Source organism: Orycteropus afer, unplaced genomic scaffold (assembly GCF_000298275.1).
Source record: "Orycteropus afer afer isolate SDZICR_OR568_19922 unplaced genomic scaffold, OryAfe1.0 scaffold00154, whole genome shotgun sequence".
NCBI classification, from domain to species: Eukaryota; Metazoa; Chordata; class Mammalia; order Tubulidentata; family Orycteropodidae; genus Orycteropus; species Orycteropus afer.
In genome coordinates this window covers 7,264,830-7,284,460 of record NW_006921741.1, presented here as the reverse complement: position 1 = coordinate 7,284,460, position 19,631 = coordinate 7,264,830, and the positions used below count along the sequence as shown (strand labels likewise).

The 19,631-nt window shown below is 36.4% G+C and overlaps 1 protein-coding gene across 1 annotated transcript in view; it reads right to left on the bottom strand.

Annotated features, from left to right (window-relative positions):
• Window positions 1-19,631, bottom strand: part of TMEM135 (transmembrane protein 135) — a 321,242-nt gene that overhangs the window by 81,828 nt on the left and 219,783 nt on the right. The window contains exon 6 of the mRNA XM_007946278.2: window positions 14,785-14,831. Within this exon, the coding sequence (XP_007944469.1) occupies window positions 14,785-14,831 (47 nt within the window). The remainder of the gene's footprint in view (window positions 1-14,784; window positions 14,832-19,631) is intronic.

Here is a 19,631-nt window from a genome sequence, read left to right as displayed (position 1 = left end):
CTTCAAATATGATGATAAAATTAGGACATTTCCAGATAAGCAGAAATTAAGGGAATTTGTTAAAACCAGACCAACCTTACAAGAGATGCTAAAGGGAGTCCTTTGGACAGACAACCAACAACAGCAAACAATAACCGACCATTAACACACATGATGACATAACCCAGAAACCAACCCAGTTACGGAAGTATCCAATAAATAAGCTTATAAGATAGTAAACAGAGAACCAAAGACATCAACTGGCAAATGAGGACAACTACAAAAGAGGGATAAAATAATGTAGTTACAGAACTTATAAATGGTGAGGAAGTCAAGACAATTGCAAGGTAGAACAGACTGTTCTAAACTTGGGAAGAAAATAATAAATCACAGGGCAACCTCAAAGAAAAATAATAAACTTTCATCTCAAAATAAAAGAAAGGGCAAGCACAAATACTTAGCAAATACTAAAACTAGAGCAATGAACAAAGTGATTACATGATTCATAAACAAAATGAGCTCAGCCCAGAAAATTATATGGAACAAAGAAATCAGTAACACACACACAAAAAAAAAAAACACATAACAAAATGACAGCAACCAATTCACACTTGTCCATAATTATACCGAATGATAATGGATTACATGTACCACTCAAGAGATGGAGAGCTGCAGACCAGATAAGAAAACATAATCCATCAAAATGCTGTACACCTTAGAGACGAAGACAAAATAGACTGAAAATCAAAAGCTGGAAAAAGATGTATCAATCAAATGGCAACCATGAAAGAGCAGGAATGGTAACATTAACTTCTGGACAAACTGACTTTAAAAACCACCATGAGACAAGAAGGGACATTATATAACGATTAAAGGCTTGATTGAACAAGAGGACATAACCATAATAAATATCTATGTACTCAATGAAAGAGCCCCAAAATATATGAATCAGACTTTAACAGAATTGAAAAGACAAATAGATGACTCCACAGTCATAGCAGGAGCCTTTAATAAACCACTTTCAATCAAAGACAGAACAACTGGAAAGAAACTCAACAAAGATGCAGAAGAACTAAACAATATAATCCACCAACTTGACCTCATAGACATCTACAGAGCACTTCACCCAACAACAGCACAATATACATTCTTTTCCAGTGCACATGGAACATTCTCTAGGATAGACTGTATGTTAGGCCACAAAAAACCCACTGAAGTTGAGTTGGATCCAACTCATAACGACCCCTCCTTGGGTTTCCGAGGTGGTATTACTACGGAAGTAGATTGTCCAACCTTCGTTCCGAGGAATGGCTGATGGGTTTGAACCACCAGCCTTCTGGTTGGCAGTCAAATGCCTTAGGCACTATGCCACCAGAGCTCCCCAGGCCACAAAGCAAGCCTTACTAAATCTAAAAACACTGAAATACTACAAAGCATCTTCTGAGATCACAATGCTATAAAATTAGAAATCAACAATAGGAAGATCAACAGAAAAAGAGCAAACACATGGAAACGAAATAATACCCCCCTTCAAAATGACTGGGTAATAGGAAAAATTTAAAAAATGAAATTAAAAAATTCCTTGAATCAAACGAGAATGAAAACACAACATAACAAAATCTTTGGGACACAGCAGAAGCAGTGATCAAAAGCCAATTTATACCAATAAATGTACACATCAAAAAAGAAGAAAGAGCCAAAATCAACACCTTAACCCAACACCTCCAACAATTTGAAAAAGAGCAGCAAAAAAAAAAAAAAAAAAGCCTACAATCACCAGAAGAAAAGAAATAATAAAGATTCGAGCAGAAATAAAGGAAACAGAAAATTGGGAGGGGGTTATCAGGAGACTTGGCTTCCTCACCTGAAAAGTGGCAATGCTATATGACATAATCTTTACTTTACCTCCCACTCTAAAAATCTGTGATTCTCCTGAAACATTAATAATTGATATTATTCATTTTAAATGATAACACTTTTGTTTAGGGAATTTTATAACATATAAAATGAACTTAAAACGTCACTAAATCGGCACATAATCCATGAATTTTGAACTTCAATTATTTTTAGGCTAACATACATAAATATCAAGACATATTTGAAATATATCACCTGATTCATTCAAAACATGAATTTGAAGTTTGGCTCTACTGAGGATAAATAACAAGGGGAGAGGGTTTAGGAGCCAAATACTAAAAGTTTTGAGGCAAGAAAACCTAAACGAATAGAGAAGAGAGTAATGATACAATCTGATGAGTAAAGTAAAGTCAGAAGTTAGTAATTTTTTTTAATGTTCTCTTTACAGTAAAAGTTCTCCTATCCAATTTCCATTTTAGACATTACATTTACTAAGACAAATGTATCTTAGCTTCACTCTTTTCTCTCTGAAAAACATTATAATGTTCACATTGATGGCACATTGATGCACAAAGATAAAAACACCACTCCCAAAGATGACCACACACCCTTCTGTTAGTATTAGTTGAGTAACATGCTTGCCAAAAGTCAGCTGTTTTTGTTCCAAAAGTATTTGTGCCAGTAATACTTTTTAATGTAATTACATAACTGACTTACATATTACATAAACCAAAAAGGGAAAAAGGTTGTTTCCATGGAAACTGAGTTGAATGCTTTGGAAAGACAACATCCTGTAAATATAGTTTCTATAACAAAAACAACTCAGAACTCCAGCTAGGAAATTCAAGACTCAAAGAAAATCTCTTGATAAGTGAGCAGATATTTATGTGTGCTAAAGGAAGTATTTAAGGTATACATATTGCAATATTTTGGAGATGGTATTAGTGAAAACAAATGCCATGCACTGTCATGAGGACAGGTTTCCCTACATAGTTGTTGCTCCCTCAGCCTAAGCCTCAGAATGAGCAGAGCCACCCCACAGACCTGCAGTGTGAACAGAGCTAGCCTACTCAACTTGCTTGCTGCTGTGTGCCACCAAAATTTGTGAATACTGTTTACACAACAGATGATTAATATAACAGGAAAAAATAAATATTAATAGCATATAGGAGCTACTATAAGTCAACACCAATGTAAAAAATGAATAGAGGGCATAAAATCAAAATTGCTAATAAACTTATGAAAAGATGTTACACTATTATGAAGAAAATAAATAAAAATAAGATATTAACCTTTTGATTAACAAAGGTAAAAATGACCAATTTGGGTTTTTTTTTATGAACTAGGTTGTGGGAACCAATAAGCACTCTGGGAAAGAAAACAGACTAGCATTGCTTTTTTAGGAGAGTCTCCCACAATATCTATTAAAATTAAATGTCTAGAAAATTTGACCACAAGAACCCATTTCTAGGCATCTACCTAACCTACAGAAACACTGGGACATGCACACAGAGATGTTTTTAAGCGGATGTTCAGTCGTACAGTTTGTAATAGTGAAAAACTGCAAATTATAATTTTTATTAATATATGTATAAATGTTTATTAATAAGATTTAAAGAATTACATATTTACAGTTTGTTTTCTGAAGACCTTTTTGGGTGTTAACCAGAAGGTTGGAGGTGCAAACTCACCAGTTGCTCCATGGGAGAAAGATGAGGCAATCTACTTCCGTAAAGATTTATAGCCTTGGAAAACTAATGGAGGTCACTATGAGTCAGAATCAACTTGATGGCAGTGGGTTTTGTTTTTTTTTTTAAAGACCAATATAGATCTAATATGAACTGGCACATGGACAGAACTCTAAGATATATTTTTAAATAGGAAAATACTGCAGAAAAATACACATGATCCTATTCACAAATATGTATTAGGTATAGGTACATGGTATGTATAGGAAAAAGTTCTTGTAGCATATATCCCAAATTATTTACATGTTTATATTGAAAAGAGAAGCAGGAAGAGAAAGACAGAAAGGGATGAGAACTTTCACTTTTTACTCATATTAAGTTTCACATATTTCAATTTTTTAAAATGGTACATTTAGAAATTTAAAAAAGGGAAGAGAAAACCTGATCCTACTAGTTTTGTTTCATAGATTGATTAATGATAAATTTTATATCAGAAAAATCTCTATTTCATCAATTCATCTACTGAATAACAGATTCATGAATACTACTCTACACTGCATAGATAATCTGTAGTTAAAGTAGGGTCACAAATTACAGCAAAATATATATTGAAATGTTAAAGAAAGTTGATGCTGAGAAAAATGTAAAAGAAAGGTACAGTATTCCTAACAATCTTTGAGGTTCTAAAGAAGTGATATGAATAGCTGTTCTCTGCTGCACAGAAAAGTGCTTAGGGTAAGCCCTTTCCCTCTCGTTGTTGTTGTTGTTTGCCATCGAGTCGGCCCCGACTCATAGCGACCCCTCCTTGGGTTTCCGAGGCAGTATCACTACAGAAGTAGGATTGCCCAACCTTCCTTCCAAGGAGTGGCTGGTGGGTTTGAACCGCCAGCCTTCTGGTGAGCAGTCAAGTGCCTTAGCCACTATGCTACCAGAGCTCCCTTCCCTCTCATTACAGAAATTTAAAATGTGGGAGGGAAAATGTCTTGACTCTACATGTTGTGAACTACTGAAATAGGTTACCAAGAGAGGTGGTGGAATTAAATTCTGAATTTTTTAAATTACAGATTTAAAGAAAAATATGTAACTTATTTCTCAAAGTGACTTACAGCTTTGCTACTCAGATTAATTTCTCTGGACTGGCATCACCTGTGAGCCAGCTGGAATTGCAGATCCCACCCCAGGACTACTGACTCAAAATCTGCCTTTTAATAAGTACCCAAGTAATTTGCACATGAAAGTTGAAGAAGACTCCCTTTAAATTTGCATAAGTTCATTTTATATCTCTTGAACACAAGCAAAAAATGAGTACTTAGGAATCACTAAAGAGAAGTGCTTCAAAATTGATAAGCGCAAAACCTTTCTTTTCAGACTTATCGATACTGGTTTATTTTCGCTTTTCAAAAGAGTAATTAAAAATTTGCGTGTTATTTTATTAAGTCTATATTCTTTTAAGAAAGTGAAAGCCACATCACTCTAATTTACATTCATTTCCAGTTCATCCTAGTCATTAAAATGCAATAAAAAAATTATAAGGGATATATGCTAAAATTCAAAAGAATCAGACAACAAATTCAGTAAAGTGATCAAAACTTTCATGATTTTAAAATTCTTAGGACCCAAGTAATTCTAATAAGGTAGGCTTACTAATAAATCTCCCAAGATGTTTCATACCACTAGAAGTTGTTGATGGTTTAAAAGGAGAGGTGATTTCATAAGATTTTTGCAAACTATCTGTTGGAGCTGTGTGTCAACTTGGCTGGACCACAATTCTGTGTGGTTTAAGCAATTCTGGTGTGGGTTGTTCCCATGATGGGATCAGATGTATATGTTCTGAGCAGGCAATCCACTGAAAGGGAGTTTCCCTAGGGGTGTGGCTTGCTTCCAATATATTTATGGACATCTTGGGAAAAGAGACACTCTTCTGCGGGCCAGGATCCTGTGTGCTGCCTACAACTGTCCATGAGCGAACAATCCACCATTCGGCCTGGAGATCTTGGATTCGTCATTCGTTGGAGTCAACAGCCAGTATACTGCCTGCCTACCTTCAGTTCCTCAGCCCCTGCAGCTGCATGAGTCAGGAAAGCCTCCAGCTTGATGTCTGATCCAAGAACATAGGACTTGCCAGCTTCTATAAGTGTATAAGCCATTTTCCTAAGATAAATTTCTCTTTCTCTATATATAAGCTTTACTGTTTGTTTCTCTGGGGAACTCAGTCTAATACACTACATTAAAATGACATCCTGCAAGGTTAAGTTTATCCAAAATATTAGAAATCAGAATGATTCAATTCAAAAAGTATTTTTAATATTCAAATAAGAAACAGAAATTAGATAGCAATTGTGCTTCCAGTAGTACAGCTTAATGCTTTTGTGATAAATTTAAAAAATTACATTTGAAAAGCTCAATTGCTTTCCATCATCTGAACTGTAATATCAGCCTTGTTCTGAACGGTGCCTAAGAAGCTCAAAAACATAAGAATTATGCCCTCCACTTCCAGTGATCTAATCACTTCAGAAAGCACTCCGGGGCAGCTGGGATTCACAAGTCCTAGACTGCCACTAGCAACTTTACTCTCTTACAACTGAGAACACAAAGCTGTGTTCTGCTTTCATTTTGCATTTTAGGATGACAGGAACATGACAAACAGCCAGCATCTCAGTCACCATCAAGGCTCTACCAGTACAAAGAGGTTTTGTGACTGACAAGGGAATATATTAAAAAAAAAAGAAAAGGAGGAAACCCACTTTTTCCTTCTGTTAGGAAAGACTGGCTGAAATTTTAGAACTTAAAAGCTTTTCCCACTTTAACCAGCTCACCTTGCAGGTAAACACCTTCCTGGTTCAGTGACTCAATCACACATCTGAAAGAGGATCTAGGCTGAAAACTGATAATGCTGGAAAAAATATTCTGTCTTCTTGTGAATTTCAGCTTAGCTTGGCTATAGGTGGTATACTTCCTCTCCTGGTAAGCCCTGTCACTGAATCTACATAGGTATTTTATTTGAAGTTCTTAAGAAAATGGATAGAATTAAATTCCATCATTTCCAATTTTTGTTATCTGTGCTATCTCTGAGAAATGTCTATAATAGATAATGGAGAAGAAAAAAATATGACATGATGTATATGGTATATGAATAACAATATCATTTCCTTCTATGCCCTTCTATTTATCTCAGTATTTAACATGGCAAGGCTGAAACAGTGTGTCTGAAACACCTCCCCTCCAAAAAATAATTGCTCTCCAGAATATAATCAATATCAATATATAATCTTACATGAAAATAATTGCAGTGCAATGGGTTTCTCTTATACATATAACATTTCTGGACTTGGGTTTATAATTCTGTCAAAAATAATTGGTTGGGCTGCAGCCTGACCTGTGATTGGTCTATTTTATACATCTTGCAGGGAATGGTTAGTTGTGTATGCAAATAGGGTGTATAAAACCACCCAATAGCCTTGAGTGACCTTGTGGGAACTGGTTGACTGCTATGCAAATTAACTGGCTGTGGCACACCTAGGGGACTGGTCAGTTTTGCCATCTTGCAAGGTTCATACAGACCAATCCCAAAGAGGATGAGAGAGGTGTGACTGCCGTCAAGAAGAACGTGGAGTGGAGTGTCCTTTGAACCTAGGGTCCCTGAGCTAAGAACCTCTCAGACACAGGAGAGAGCAAGACAGCTCTAATGAGACAGTGAGAGATGGCAGCACTACAGTACAGCCCAGTGGCAGAGAAATGTTGGCAGCAGTATGAGTGGGTGGGAACCAGGGGGGCTGCAGTGGGCCTGCCAACTCACTAAGCAAGAGAGAGCCGAGTCCCTTCAGGCATGAGACCTCCAAGCAGGGTGTCTCCAGGTTACTTGTTGGTAAAGCTAAAGAGCTGTAACACTTGCTCAAGCAGGCAGAGGCCCTGAAAAGGGCCTAGTGGATGGCACAGCCAAAAGAAGGGCTGCATGCCTGCTTTGCACATCCAAGAGAAGGCACAGCAGAGGGTACAGCCAAGAGAAAGCCCATTTTCAAGCATGGTCAAGAAAAGAAACTCAAAGCAGTCTTGATTAGAAGCTGTCCTTATTGAAGAACTATCTCCTGTCTCCTGAGTTATATCCTTTTATTTTCAAGTTGATCCTGATCCTGAGTTGTAGCCTGCTACTTCCCTAGTAAACCACATAATTGTGAGTACAGTTTGTCAGTTCTGTGTGGCACTGAAACGAATTCTTGCACCCAGCAGAGAAATAAAAGAGTCCCCGCATGGGGGAACAGCTGGCGTCAGAAATGGTGAAAACGTTGGGATATGGATGCATGTCTGACTTCCACCTCATAGAAATCAGCTTTGTGCTGATCCTGATCCTCATGCCTCCTCTTGAAGTTAAGTCATGGTCTGACACCTCTAGATTACAATAATATATGCACAAAATATAATCATGTTATGAACTGACCATTTGTATTTACAAAGATTGTATAAAATTAAATTCTATCCAAACTAAATCAGAATATATTAGCAAGGAGTTTTATGAATATTTAAAGTACATTCTCATGATCCCTGTCCATAACTGGAAATCTGTTACTTTTAATTCTGATCACTGGAATACACTAGACATATTTAAAAATATATTCACTAAAATCTTAAATGTTTCATATTGTTAAAGACTGAATTGTGTCCCTCAAAAATATGTGCTGTATGTCCTAATCTCTGAGTCTGTGGTAAGAATCTCATATGAGAATGAGTTGTCTTTGTTATGTTAATGAGGCAGGGTTAGCGTGGGGAGTGTTTTGAGACAGTATCTTACAAAATATAATAAAAAGAGCAGATCAGGACAAGCAAGCTAGCAGAAATGAGGAAACAGAGACGACAAACCACATGAAAACTGACCAGGAGCAGAGAAGCTCAGAAGAGATCAAGATCTTCCCTCCGGAGCCAACAGAGAGAGAAAACTTTTCTGTAGAGATGGTACCCTGAATTTGGACTTCTAGCCTCCTAAACTGTAAGAAAATAAGTTTCTGTTTGTTAAAACCATCCACCTGTGGTATTTATGTTATAGTAGCACTAGATAACTAAGACACATATCAATCTTGTTTCCTCCAATTAATATATTAATATCTCCATACCATATGTGTACGTTTCTGAAATGAAGTCTTTGCTGGCATTCCTATAAAACTTTATGTTGCACTGTTCTAACTTCATTACTAAAATATAAACATCCTAACTCATATATATCAAACCAAATTTCAGCCTTATTAGGACAATATTAAAATAATGTAAGTTCATAGACACTTGTCATTTTCTCTGAAAACTTCCTCTATTATTTCCCTTCTAATTCTGAAGTGTGGTACCTCAGAACTAAACTGCAATTCTGACAATTCTGAAAACAGAGCTGAAAACCTTGCAGTCCTCTTGCACATACTCCATTCTTTCTATTAAGAGAATACTCCTCTTTCAAATATACCTGAGAAAAAGATAAATTTCTTGTTCTCTTTCAATGTGGGCCTAAGGGCCCACACAAACAGTAACTCCCTGAGATGACACAACCAGGGGAATGATTAGTGGTGTTAACACAGATCATCACAGCCCTGTGCAACAAAGAAATGTTTCCAGTTCATTTTTTTTTAATATAATTCACATATGATATAATTCACTATTTAAAATGTATAATTCAACAGTTTTTAGTATATTTACAGATTTGTGAAGCCATCACCACAATCAATTTTAGAATACTTTCATTATCTCTTTTAAAAAAACACACAAAAAAAACCCCTTACCCATTAGCAGTTGCTCCCCATCCCTCCCTCCCCCAGCCCTATGCAACCACCCACATATTTTCCATCTTTATGGATTTGCCTATTATGGGTATTTCACATAAACAATTAACAATCTTTCTACCTCAGATTTAAATAACAGAAACTGCTAGAATTTATAGTTTACTATGTGCCATCTAAGAGTCACAATAACCCCCCATGAGGCTATTATTATCCCCATTTTAAAGTGAGAAACCTGAGGCACAGAGAAGCTAACTTACTCAACAGTACAAGTTAGATGGAGTAAGGAACTAGACCAATAGAGTCTGGTTGCTGAGGTCAAGCTCTTAACCATCTCTGCTTACATTAGTGTCCCTTGATACCTCTGAGAGAACTCAAGCAGTGAAAAGTAAGAGAAACAAAGAGTACTTAAGCTTGACAAGGAAGTAATGAATTACAGCATTCTTGATAACTGGCAAAGCAAAGCGTAAGCCTTAATGCTTCAAATTTAAGCATCTATATCAGCACCGTCTAAAAACTTTCTGTGATTAGTAATAATGTTCCTTAAGCAAGAAGCAGACATTCTAGCAGACAGAAGAGCCTCACAACTTGAAAGAATACTCCATCCTGGACTGGAATCACTACTTTAGTCACACTTCACACTGTTAAGAGCCAGTACCAGTTTTGCAGTGAAGAACTGAAAGTGAAGATTGGTATCAGAACTCATTTATACAGCCTATAAAAATTTTGAGTGTGTATGCACACACGCATTTATGCAACTACAAGTGTTTGTGTTGGATTGGTTTAGATTAAACAGGAGGTTTTGTGGTTCAGGCTATCTGTGGTGCACTGCCTGCTTGCTACTTCATAAGGGCTTATTACTAACCATGGAAAGTTCTTAAGACTCCTAATGCAGTTATACCAAGAAAAGGCATTTTTTCAAACCACCTAAATGGTATGGTATCATTTGAGGGGCTGGGGAAGGAATATACACACAATGAAGCAAAGATAATTTTTACTTAAAAAAACTTTTTTTTTTTACAAAAACTTACATTAATATTTTATTTTGAGGCCATTTGCCTTCTAACATGCCCTATAAAACTATAGCTACATGCTTTTCTAATTCACAAGACATTATTTTTCATCATAGAGAAATCTTTACCAATCACAATCAATCTTTTTATAAGAATCATAAATCTAAACTTTAAAAATCTCTTTAGCCATCCTATTGCTTCATACCGTATCATAACTCAACTAAATAAAACCGACGCTGTTTCTTAACAGTGTCTGCAAACACATCATCGTTTTTTTTCAAAGCCAAACAGTTTCCACTTCTATATTTATAATTTGTAACATGTACGGTATTCCAAATTATTTTTATCTCATATTTTTAAAAGGGACAGCATAAGTTTTATCTATGATTAGGGTGTAAAGATATGTAAGTGTGAATAGTTAAAATCTTTGATTCTGGCTAAAATAATGGGTCCTTGAATAATATTTAATCATAAAGTGGTATTTGGGTTAAAAGTGAATATTTAATCTATAGAGGTTTATCTTTCAGACTTCATTTTAAAAGATCTCCATTAAAAGACTTTCCTTCAAGAAAAAGGAAGCTTACAACGGAGATACTAAGCAGCCTATACCTTGGCATAGAGCCAACAGGTCTTGATGTCAATTTTTGTAATATAGTCCTGAAGGATTAATCAATTTCATTAGAAGTTTAAAAGGTCTTAACCAGTTTTAAAATTAACAAGCAGATGATAACACTAGCATCTTGGAAAATACAGCTTTATAACTTTACTGAAGACACACGAAAAATGAATGCATATCCTTTAAATACAAATGGTCATTCTACCCAAACAGAATCAAGACCTCCTCTTACCCTAGTGCTTCTAGCAATTAATTGCCTCCTCTTTTCCCTCTACTTCACGATTGTGCTCTTCCCTACAGGCAGGAGGTGAAACAGTCAATTACATGAAAGAAGGAACACAGAGGAAAAAGGATACCCTGCTGTTTGGTTCCATTCTTTGCCCATTTCAACCTTTCTAGAATTTTTGGTCCAATTTTCAATGTGATTACTAGCAACTAGTTGAGAGTAAGGCTGACTGTGGATAGAAAACGGCAAAAATTTTGCTCCTTCAAGAATTCAGGGCAAGCACACTTCTCCCAACCTTGCCCTGTGTGCATACCCAGTCCCATGCCACTCATCCACCCTATACTTCCAAGACTCTTTTTCCTCAAGTTCTACTTAATGTTCTGCCCCAATATATTCCTAATCAAAATGAGTGCGGAAGAAATGAAGAAGAATGAAAAAGGGGAGTGGAATGAGAGGCAAGGCTCACTTTAAACCATAATCCTAATCTCTTGGTTCACTAATTTGTACTATTTAAACTATGCTCTAAGAGCACCGATTCTGTTGTTCTTTAATTCCCATTCCCTATACTCCAAACTCTTGTTCTAATTATGGGAGTCTGTGGAATAGATCAGAATTGGATAATGCCCAATACTCTTGTATTAGCTGTAACCTATTAAACATCAATGTATTTTTCCAAAGAAATATTAACATAAACACAATTTGTTTCTATAGTACTTTGGCACTATACTCTAAGTACATTTTATAGATTCATTTATAGGTTAAATAACTTTCAAGGACTGGCTTAGAAACATAAATACCATTAAAAAGTATTTTCTTGTAGGAGTATCTATTCTAAAGTCCCATAGCCATAGGATTCCTTTTATGGATGAAAACTTAGGATGAGAAAAGATCAAGGCCAATGAATCAGTTAGTGATAAAGCTAAAATCTAAAGAAAGGTTTAAGATGTGGACATCACAAACTGGGCAATTTCTATCACAACATGGGACATCCTAAAACGTATTTATGATTTTCATTTAAATTTCTGAAAAGCTAAAAGTTTTAGTTGTAACAAATAATTTTTTAAAAAAATTCATTATCATTCATTCAAATATTTACCTTGGTATTCTTTTACCCAAAACTCCTACTAATAATAATGACCAAGGTTAACAAACTAAAACTGACATTGTCAAGAATTAAAGTTATTTCAAAGATTTATCACTGTTGTTTACAATCTATTATAATTTATTATTTCTTTTACCTATGAATATTTGATTTGCTGGACTCCACCAAGGGTAACAAATTTTTATACACAAGAAATTTAGTAACATGTGGGTCATTCACTTCTTCAACCTTGTCATCAGTAAAAATAACAAACAAAATATTCACATTTAGAAAATCATTTTAAATATTTTTATTGTCATGTAAACAAAGATGCAGCAAGTTTCTGAAAGAAAATCCTTATGAAATTATTTATTTCTTAAAAAACCAAAAAAGGGGGAAAGTCAATGACACATTTTTTTTTCTGTGTTAAAAGTTGGTCTCATTTTTTTCCCACTATACAGGTTAGGATTAAAACACAAGGTGACTCATATGAAACAGAACATTTTTGCTTTATCTCCTTCTCAAAGGTTACCATAAATTGATCCATGAGCACTATATCATAAGATACTAAATTATTCAATTTTACACAATTCTAAAAATAAAATAAATGAATGGAGTAAGTATACACTCAATTATATTTGTAATAAAGTTGAAGTGTAAGAATAAAATATTCTAACACAATTTGTCTTGCCAAGTGCTATGTACAAGACTGTCTGCACCTTCCAACACATGCTAGAGTTCAAGCAGACATATTACATTGTTTAGTTTGGTAGTTGTTTTTTTTAGGAAGTTTATCCTGTTGTTGTTGTTATGTGCCGTCGAGTCGGAGCCAATTCATAGCAACTCCTCCTTGGGTTTCCAAGGCAGTATCACTACGGAAGTAGATTGCTGGCCCATCTTCCTTCTGAGGAGTAGCTGGTGGGTTTGAACCACCAGCCTTCTGGTTAGCAGTCAAGTGCCTTAGGCACTACGCTACCAGAGCTCCCGCTTGGTGGTACCAGCTTGGTGGTAGCACTTTATAAATGGTTTTATTCTACCATTTACCAAACAGCTTTTGTTAAGTTATTCAAACCAACTTCTGCCAAGAACACTAGGAATTTGGTGATAGTGCTTCTTTTGAGAGAAAAACAACTTCTTTACTCAGAAAACTGAAACTGTTTATCTTGGCACTTAAACCTTGTGTTGAGCCTTCTGGAAAGTATTTTAAAGCTGTTGTTTTTTATCCAGACTTTGTGACTGAAACAGGAAAAGGTTTTGTAGCTCTGCACCAAAATACATATTTATAGAGCTGATTTTCTTTCTACACCAAAAATACTAGGTTGATGGCAGCAGTTTAAAAATATAATTTCCTAGAACCATACTACAAATTGGGCTTATCAGTATATTCAACACACAATTATATTTCCAACCTCAAAATCTTCTGATGACTAAGAAATGTTAACTGTTAATCAGACATACTATCTTTAAGGAAGGAATGCTTCATGTAACTATCTGTTCTGTTGGCAATTTTAACAAAAAGAACATTTACTGAGTATTAAACTTCCCTACTCTGCGTGTCAGTGACAGCTGTGTCTCTAACGATTTTATAATTCCATTTTCCCTATTTCGTATGCTTTATCTTCAAACCGGGCAGAATTTAAACCATGTGAACTTTTTTTTTCCCCCGCAATATTGTCCTAATAATGTATCTGAATATAACTACAAAATATTTGGAAACAGATGAAATGAAATAATCATTGCTCCTAACTCCTTCATTCCACCCTAACTGATTTAAATAAAGGAAAGGGACCATAAGAATATTATGGAGTATATGAAGATACATTAAGTAAGAATGATTGATAGACCAATTTCATAAAGACTACCAGACAGCTGCAGTGATCATTCATTCACGAATGACTGACATAAAATATTACACAATCATTACCAATCCTCTTCATATCAAGTTCCCCACACCTTGAATGTTTATAGTTTTTTCCCCCTTTAAATAGTCAGGCTGTTCCTTTAAACTATCTTCATTTTGCATTTCTATATAATGTTTAGATAAGGTCAAAAATAACTTAAAACATTTGTTAGAATGTTCAGACAAGAAACCAGTAATGGTTTAAAAATTCTGATATGGTTGAATTGTCTTATTTAGGTAAAAACAGATACATACTCATCAAATATATCTTATTACAAATCCACAAATGCCCCTGTCAATTAAATACAAATTTTAATTTCAAAGGCCTTACTTTCTGCTGTGACTGAATTCTGCATACATCCAGGAAAAAAATGAGAAAGATCCTATCCAAATGAGTGAAATAAAATGAGAAAAAAATTAAAGCTATGAAGTAGAATGTCACCCTCATGAAAACTTTTATTCTCACATTGCTGTAGTTATACACTGGAGAACACTTCTTCCTTCCCTCTTTCTCTTTTCTCTACTTGCAAAGGAATAGTGGTTTATCTCTGACCATCCTAGTGAGCACAATTCATGCCACTTATGAGGCAAATAGTTTGGTTTCCTAGTTGATGAAAAATCAGAGGAACATTACTTTTGTTATTGAAATATATAGGCATAACAGAACATACCTGAAAAAGAACATGTACATGGCAGCTGTGATGCAGAACAAAAGGACCTATAACAAGGAGAAAATATATTACTTGCAAAAGAACACTGACATCATTTGTACGACTTATAAAACTAACATATCCACTATAAAATCTTGTCTGAAGCTGTAAAAGGATGTACCAAAAAAAAAAAGATTTGTGAATTATATACAAATCACATTTTTATTTTTCAAGTTAATTATATCTGAGCTCTGGTTATAGTGCTTAAGGCATGTGACCGATAACCAGAAGGCCAGCAGTTCAAACTCACCAGACACTCCTCGGAAGGAAAACTGGGCAATCTACTTCCATAGAGATACTGCCTTGGAAACCCAAGGAGGGGTCGCTATGAGTCAGAACTGACTTGACGGTAGTTAGTTTGGTTTTTGTTTTGCTTGAGCATGTTATAATTATATATATATATATATATACACACACACATATATATAATATACATTACATATACACATATATATATATTACAATGAGAGCGCTGGTAGCGTAGTGTCTAAGGCATTTGACTGCTAACCAGAAGGCTGGTGGTTCAAACCCACAGTCATTCCTCAGAAGGAAGATGGGGCAATCTACTTCCACAGTGATACTGCCTCGGAAACACAAGGAGGGGTCACTATGAGTTGGGCTCGACTCAAAGGCACATAACAACAACAACATATGTATTACAGTAGGTACATGTACATCTACTCCTCACCTACTATCTTGTTATCCAACACTTCACATTTACTACAATAGTAAAAAATATACCATCTGACTATTTTGCACATTTACGATGCATGTCGGGCAGTTTTGAATGTCCATTTGCAAGGCAAGATTAACACGGGCTGTGATGGTTAAGGTTATGTGTCAGCTTGGCTTGGCCATGATTCTCAATGGTATGGCAGTTATATATTGACACAGTCCAACTATGATTTGATGTGCTTATCTTCCATTTTCATGTAACACCAACGTCCATGTAACGACTTGGTCTTTGGAATCTAACCATGTCAATAAGTAAGCAGTAGGTATATTATAATTTATACACATAAACACATATATGTACATATATCAAACACACATGTTACATATGATGGGTGAAAGGGTAACTAGGGGTTAAAAAGGAGCTCTGGTAGCATAGTGGCTAAAGCACTTGACTGCTGACCAGAAGGAAGGAAGGTTGGGCAATCCTACTTCCGTAGTGATACTGCCTCGGAAACCCAAGGAGGGGTCGCTATGAGTCGGGGCCAACTCGACGGCATATAACAACAACAACAACAGGGGTTAAAAAAGGAACAGCTTATTTTTAAACTTAAAACTGCCTATGGAAGCAACTAACTTAAGAACAGGACAATAACAATATAATAATATAATCAATAAGCAAAGAAATCAAAACTTATTAACTATTATAACACAATGAACACATCTGTAAAAAATGTAACATACACTCCAGTTGTCAACCAATTCTAATCAGAGAGAAAAGCTCATGCCTTGTAGGAAGCAAATTAGCTATAAAAATTTTCTCTAGGGAAAGCATAAGAGCACACAACAAATTGGATTAAATAAGCTCCTCTCAAACACATCCTACTAATTATAACATACTATGACAATATATAGGAGACCTGGTGGTATAGTGCCTAAGGCACTTGACTGCTAACCAGAAGGCTGGAGGTTCAAACCCACCAGCCACTCCTTGGAAGGCAGGTTGGGCAATCTACGTCCGTAGTGATAATGCCTCGGAAACCCAAGGAGGGGTCGCTATCAGTCGGGTCTGACTCCACGTTCGAGACCTCCATTTGCTGATGTGGCACAACTCAAATTGAGGAGTGACAGCTACAAACATCCATTAATAACCAGAACATGTAATGTACGAAGTATGAATCTAGGAAAACTGGAAGTTGTCAAAAATGAAATGGAACGCATAAAGATTGATATCCTAGGCATTAGTGAACTGAAATGGACTGCTTTTGGCCATTTTGAACCAGACAACCATATGATCTACTATGCCGGGAAAGACAATTGGAATGACAACTGGTGTGGCATTCATCCTCACAAAGGATGTTTCAATAACTTTCCTGAAGTACAATGCTGACAGTGATAGGATAATATCCATACACCTACAAGGAAGACCAGTAAATACAACTACTTTTCAAATTTATGCACCAACCACCAAAGCCAAAGATGAGGACACTGGAGATTTTTATCAGCTTCTGTAGTCTGAAACTGACCAAGTGTTCAATCAACATGTGTTAATTATCACTGGTGACTGGAATGCAAAAGTTGGAAACAAAGAAGAATCACTAGTAGTTGGAAAATTTGGCCTTGGTTACAGAAATAATGCTGGAGATCACATAACAGAATTTTGCAAGACCAATGACTTACTCATTGCAAATACTTTTTTTCAACAACACAAACAGTGGCTATACAGGTGGACTCTGCCAGATGGAATATACAGAAATCAGACTGACTACATTTGTGGTAAAAGGTGATGGAAAAGTTCAATATCTTCAGCCAAAACAAGGCCAGGTGCTGATTGCGGAACAGACCATCAACTGCTCATATGCAAGTTCAACTTGAAGACAATTCAAACAAGTCCATGAGAACCAAAATAGGACCTTTAATATATCCCTCCTGAATTTAGAGGCCATCTAAAGAACAGATTCGATGCACTGAACACCAATGACTGAAAACCAGAAGAATTGTGGGATGGCATAACAAATATCATCCATGAAGAAAGCAAGAGGTCATTAAAAAGACAAGAAAAGAAGAAAAGACCAAAACGAATGTCAGAAGAGACTCTGAAACTTGCCCTTGAGCAGAGAGTAGCTAAAGCAAATGGAAGAAATGACAAGATAAAAGAGCTGAGCAGAAGATTTCAAAGAGCAGCTCGAGAAGACAAAGCCAATTACCATAATGAAATGTGCAAAGACCTGCAGTTAGAAAACCAAAAGGGAAGAACATTCTCGGCATTTCTCAAGCTGAAAGTACTGAGGAAAATATTTAAGCCTTGAGTTGCAATACTGAAAGATTCTATAGGCAAAATATTGAATGATGCAGGAAACATCAAAAGAAGATGGATGGAATACACAGAGTCACTGTACCAAAAAAACTGGTACATCTTCATCCATTTCAGGAGGTGGCATATGATCAAGAACCAATGGTATTGAGGGAGGAAGTAGAAGCTGCACTGAAGGAACCGGCAAAGAACAAGGCTCCAAGAATTGATGGAATAGCCATTGAGATGTTTCAACAAATGGAAGCCCCACTGGAGGCACTCACTCGGTTATGCCAAGAGATTTGGAAGACAGCTACCCAGCCAATGGACTGGAAGAGATCCATATTTGTACCCATTCCAAAGAAAGGCGATCCCACAGAATGTAGAAATTATCAAATAATATCATTAATATCATATGCAAGTAAAATCTTACAGAAGATAATTCAAAAATGGTTGCAGCAGTATATTGACAGAGAATTTCCAGAGGTGCAAGCTTGATTCAGAAGAGGATGTGAAACAAGGGATATCATTGCTGATGTCAGATAGATCTTGGCTCAAAGCAAAGAATACTAGAAAGATGTTTACTTGAGTTTTATTGACTATGCAAAAGCATTTGATTGTGTGGATCATAACGAATCGTAGGTAACACTGAGAAAAATGGGAATTCCAGAACACTTAATTTACTCATGAGGAACCTGTACACAGACCAGGAGGCTGTCGTTCGAACAGAAAAAGGGGACGCTGCATGGTTTAAAATCAAGAAGGGAGTGTGTTTGGGTTGTTTCCTTTCACCATTACTTATTCAGTCTATATGCTGGGCAATAATTCAAGAAGCTGTAGTATATGAAGAAGAATGTGGCATCAAGATTGGAAGAAAAATCATTAACAATCTGCAATACACTGACAACAGAACTTTGCTTGCTGAAAGTGAGGATGACTTGAAGCATTTACTGATGAAGACTGAAGAATACAGTCTGCAGTATGGAATACATTTCAATATTAAGAACGCAAAAATCCTCACAGCTAGACCTATAAGCAGCATCATGATAAATGGAGAAAAGATTGAAGTTGCTAAAGACTTCACATTGCTTGTTTCTACAACCAATGCCAACGGAAGCAGCACTCAGGACATCAGATGACGTATAGCACTGGGCAAGTCGACGACTGCAGAGGACTCTTTCAAGTGCTGAGAAGCAAAGATGTCTCCTTGAAGACTAAGGTGCACCTGACGCAAACCATGATATTTTCAATCGCCTCATATGCATGTGAGAGCTGGACAATGAGTAAGGGAGACCGTAGAAGAATTGACGCTTTTGCATTGTGGAGCTGACGAAGAACGCTGAAAAGTGCTATGGACTGTTAAAAGACCTAACAAATCTGTCCTGGAGGAAGTGCAGCTGGAATGCTCCTTGGAAGTGAGAATGGCCAGACTTCATCTCACCTATTTTGGTCATGTTATCAGAAGGGACTGTTTCCGGGAGACGGATGTCATGCTTGGTAAGGTGGAGGATCAACAAAGGGAAGGCCCTCAATGAAACAGATTGACACAGTGGCTGTAGCGATGGGCTCAAGTATAGCATGGATCATGACGCTGGCACAGGACCGGGCAGTGTTTTGTTTTGCTGTGCACAGGGTCGCTATGTGTCATAGACAACTCGATGGCACCTAACAACACAAGGAAAGAGAAATGCAGGAGTGTAGGGACCAGTGTTTTATAAAAAGTGGTCAAGGATCAAGCTCAATTGGCATAACATATTATACAAAACATTGTTCCACCTACTACTTTGGCGAGTAGCGACTGGGACCTTAAAAGCTAGGAAGCTGCCATCTAGATGCAACAACG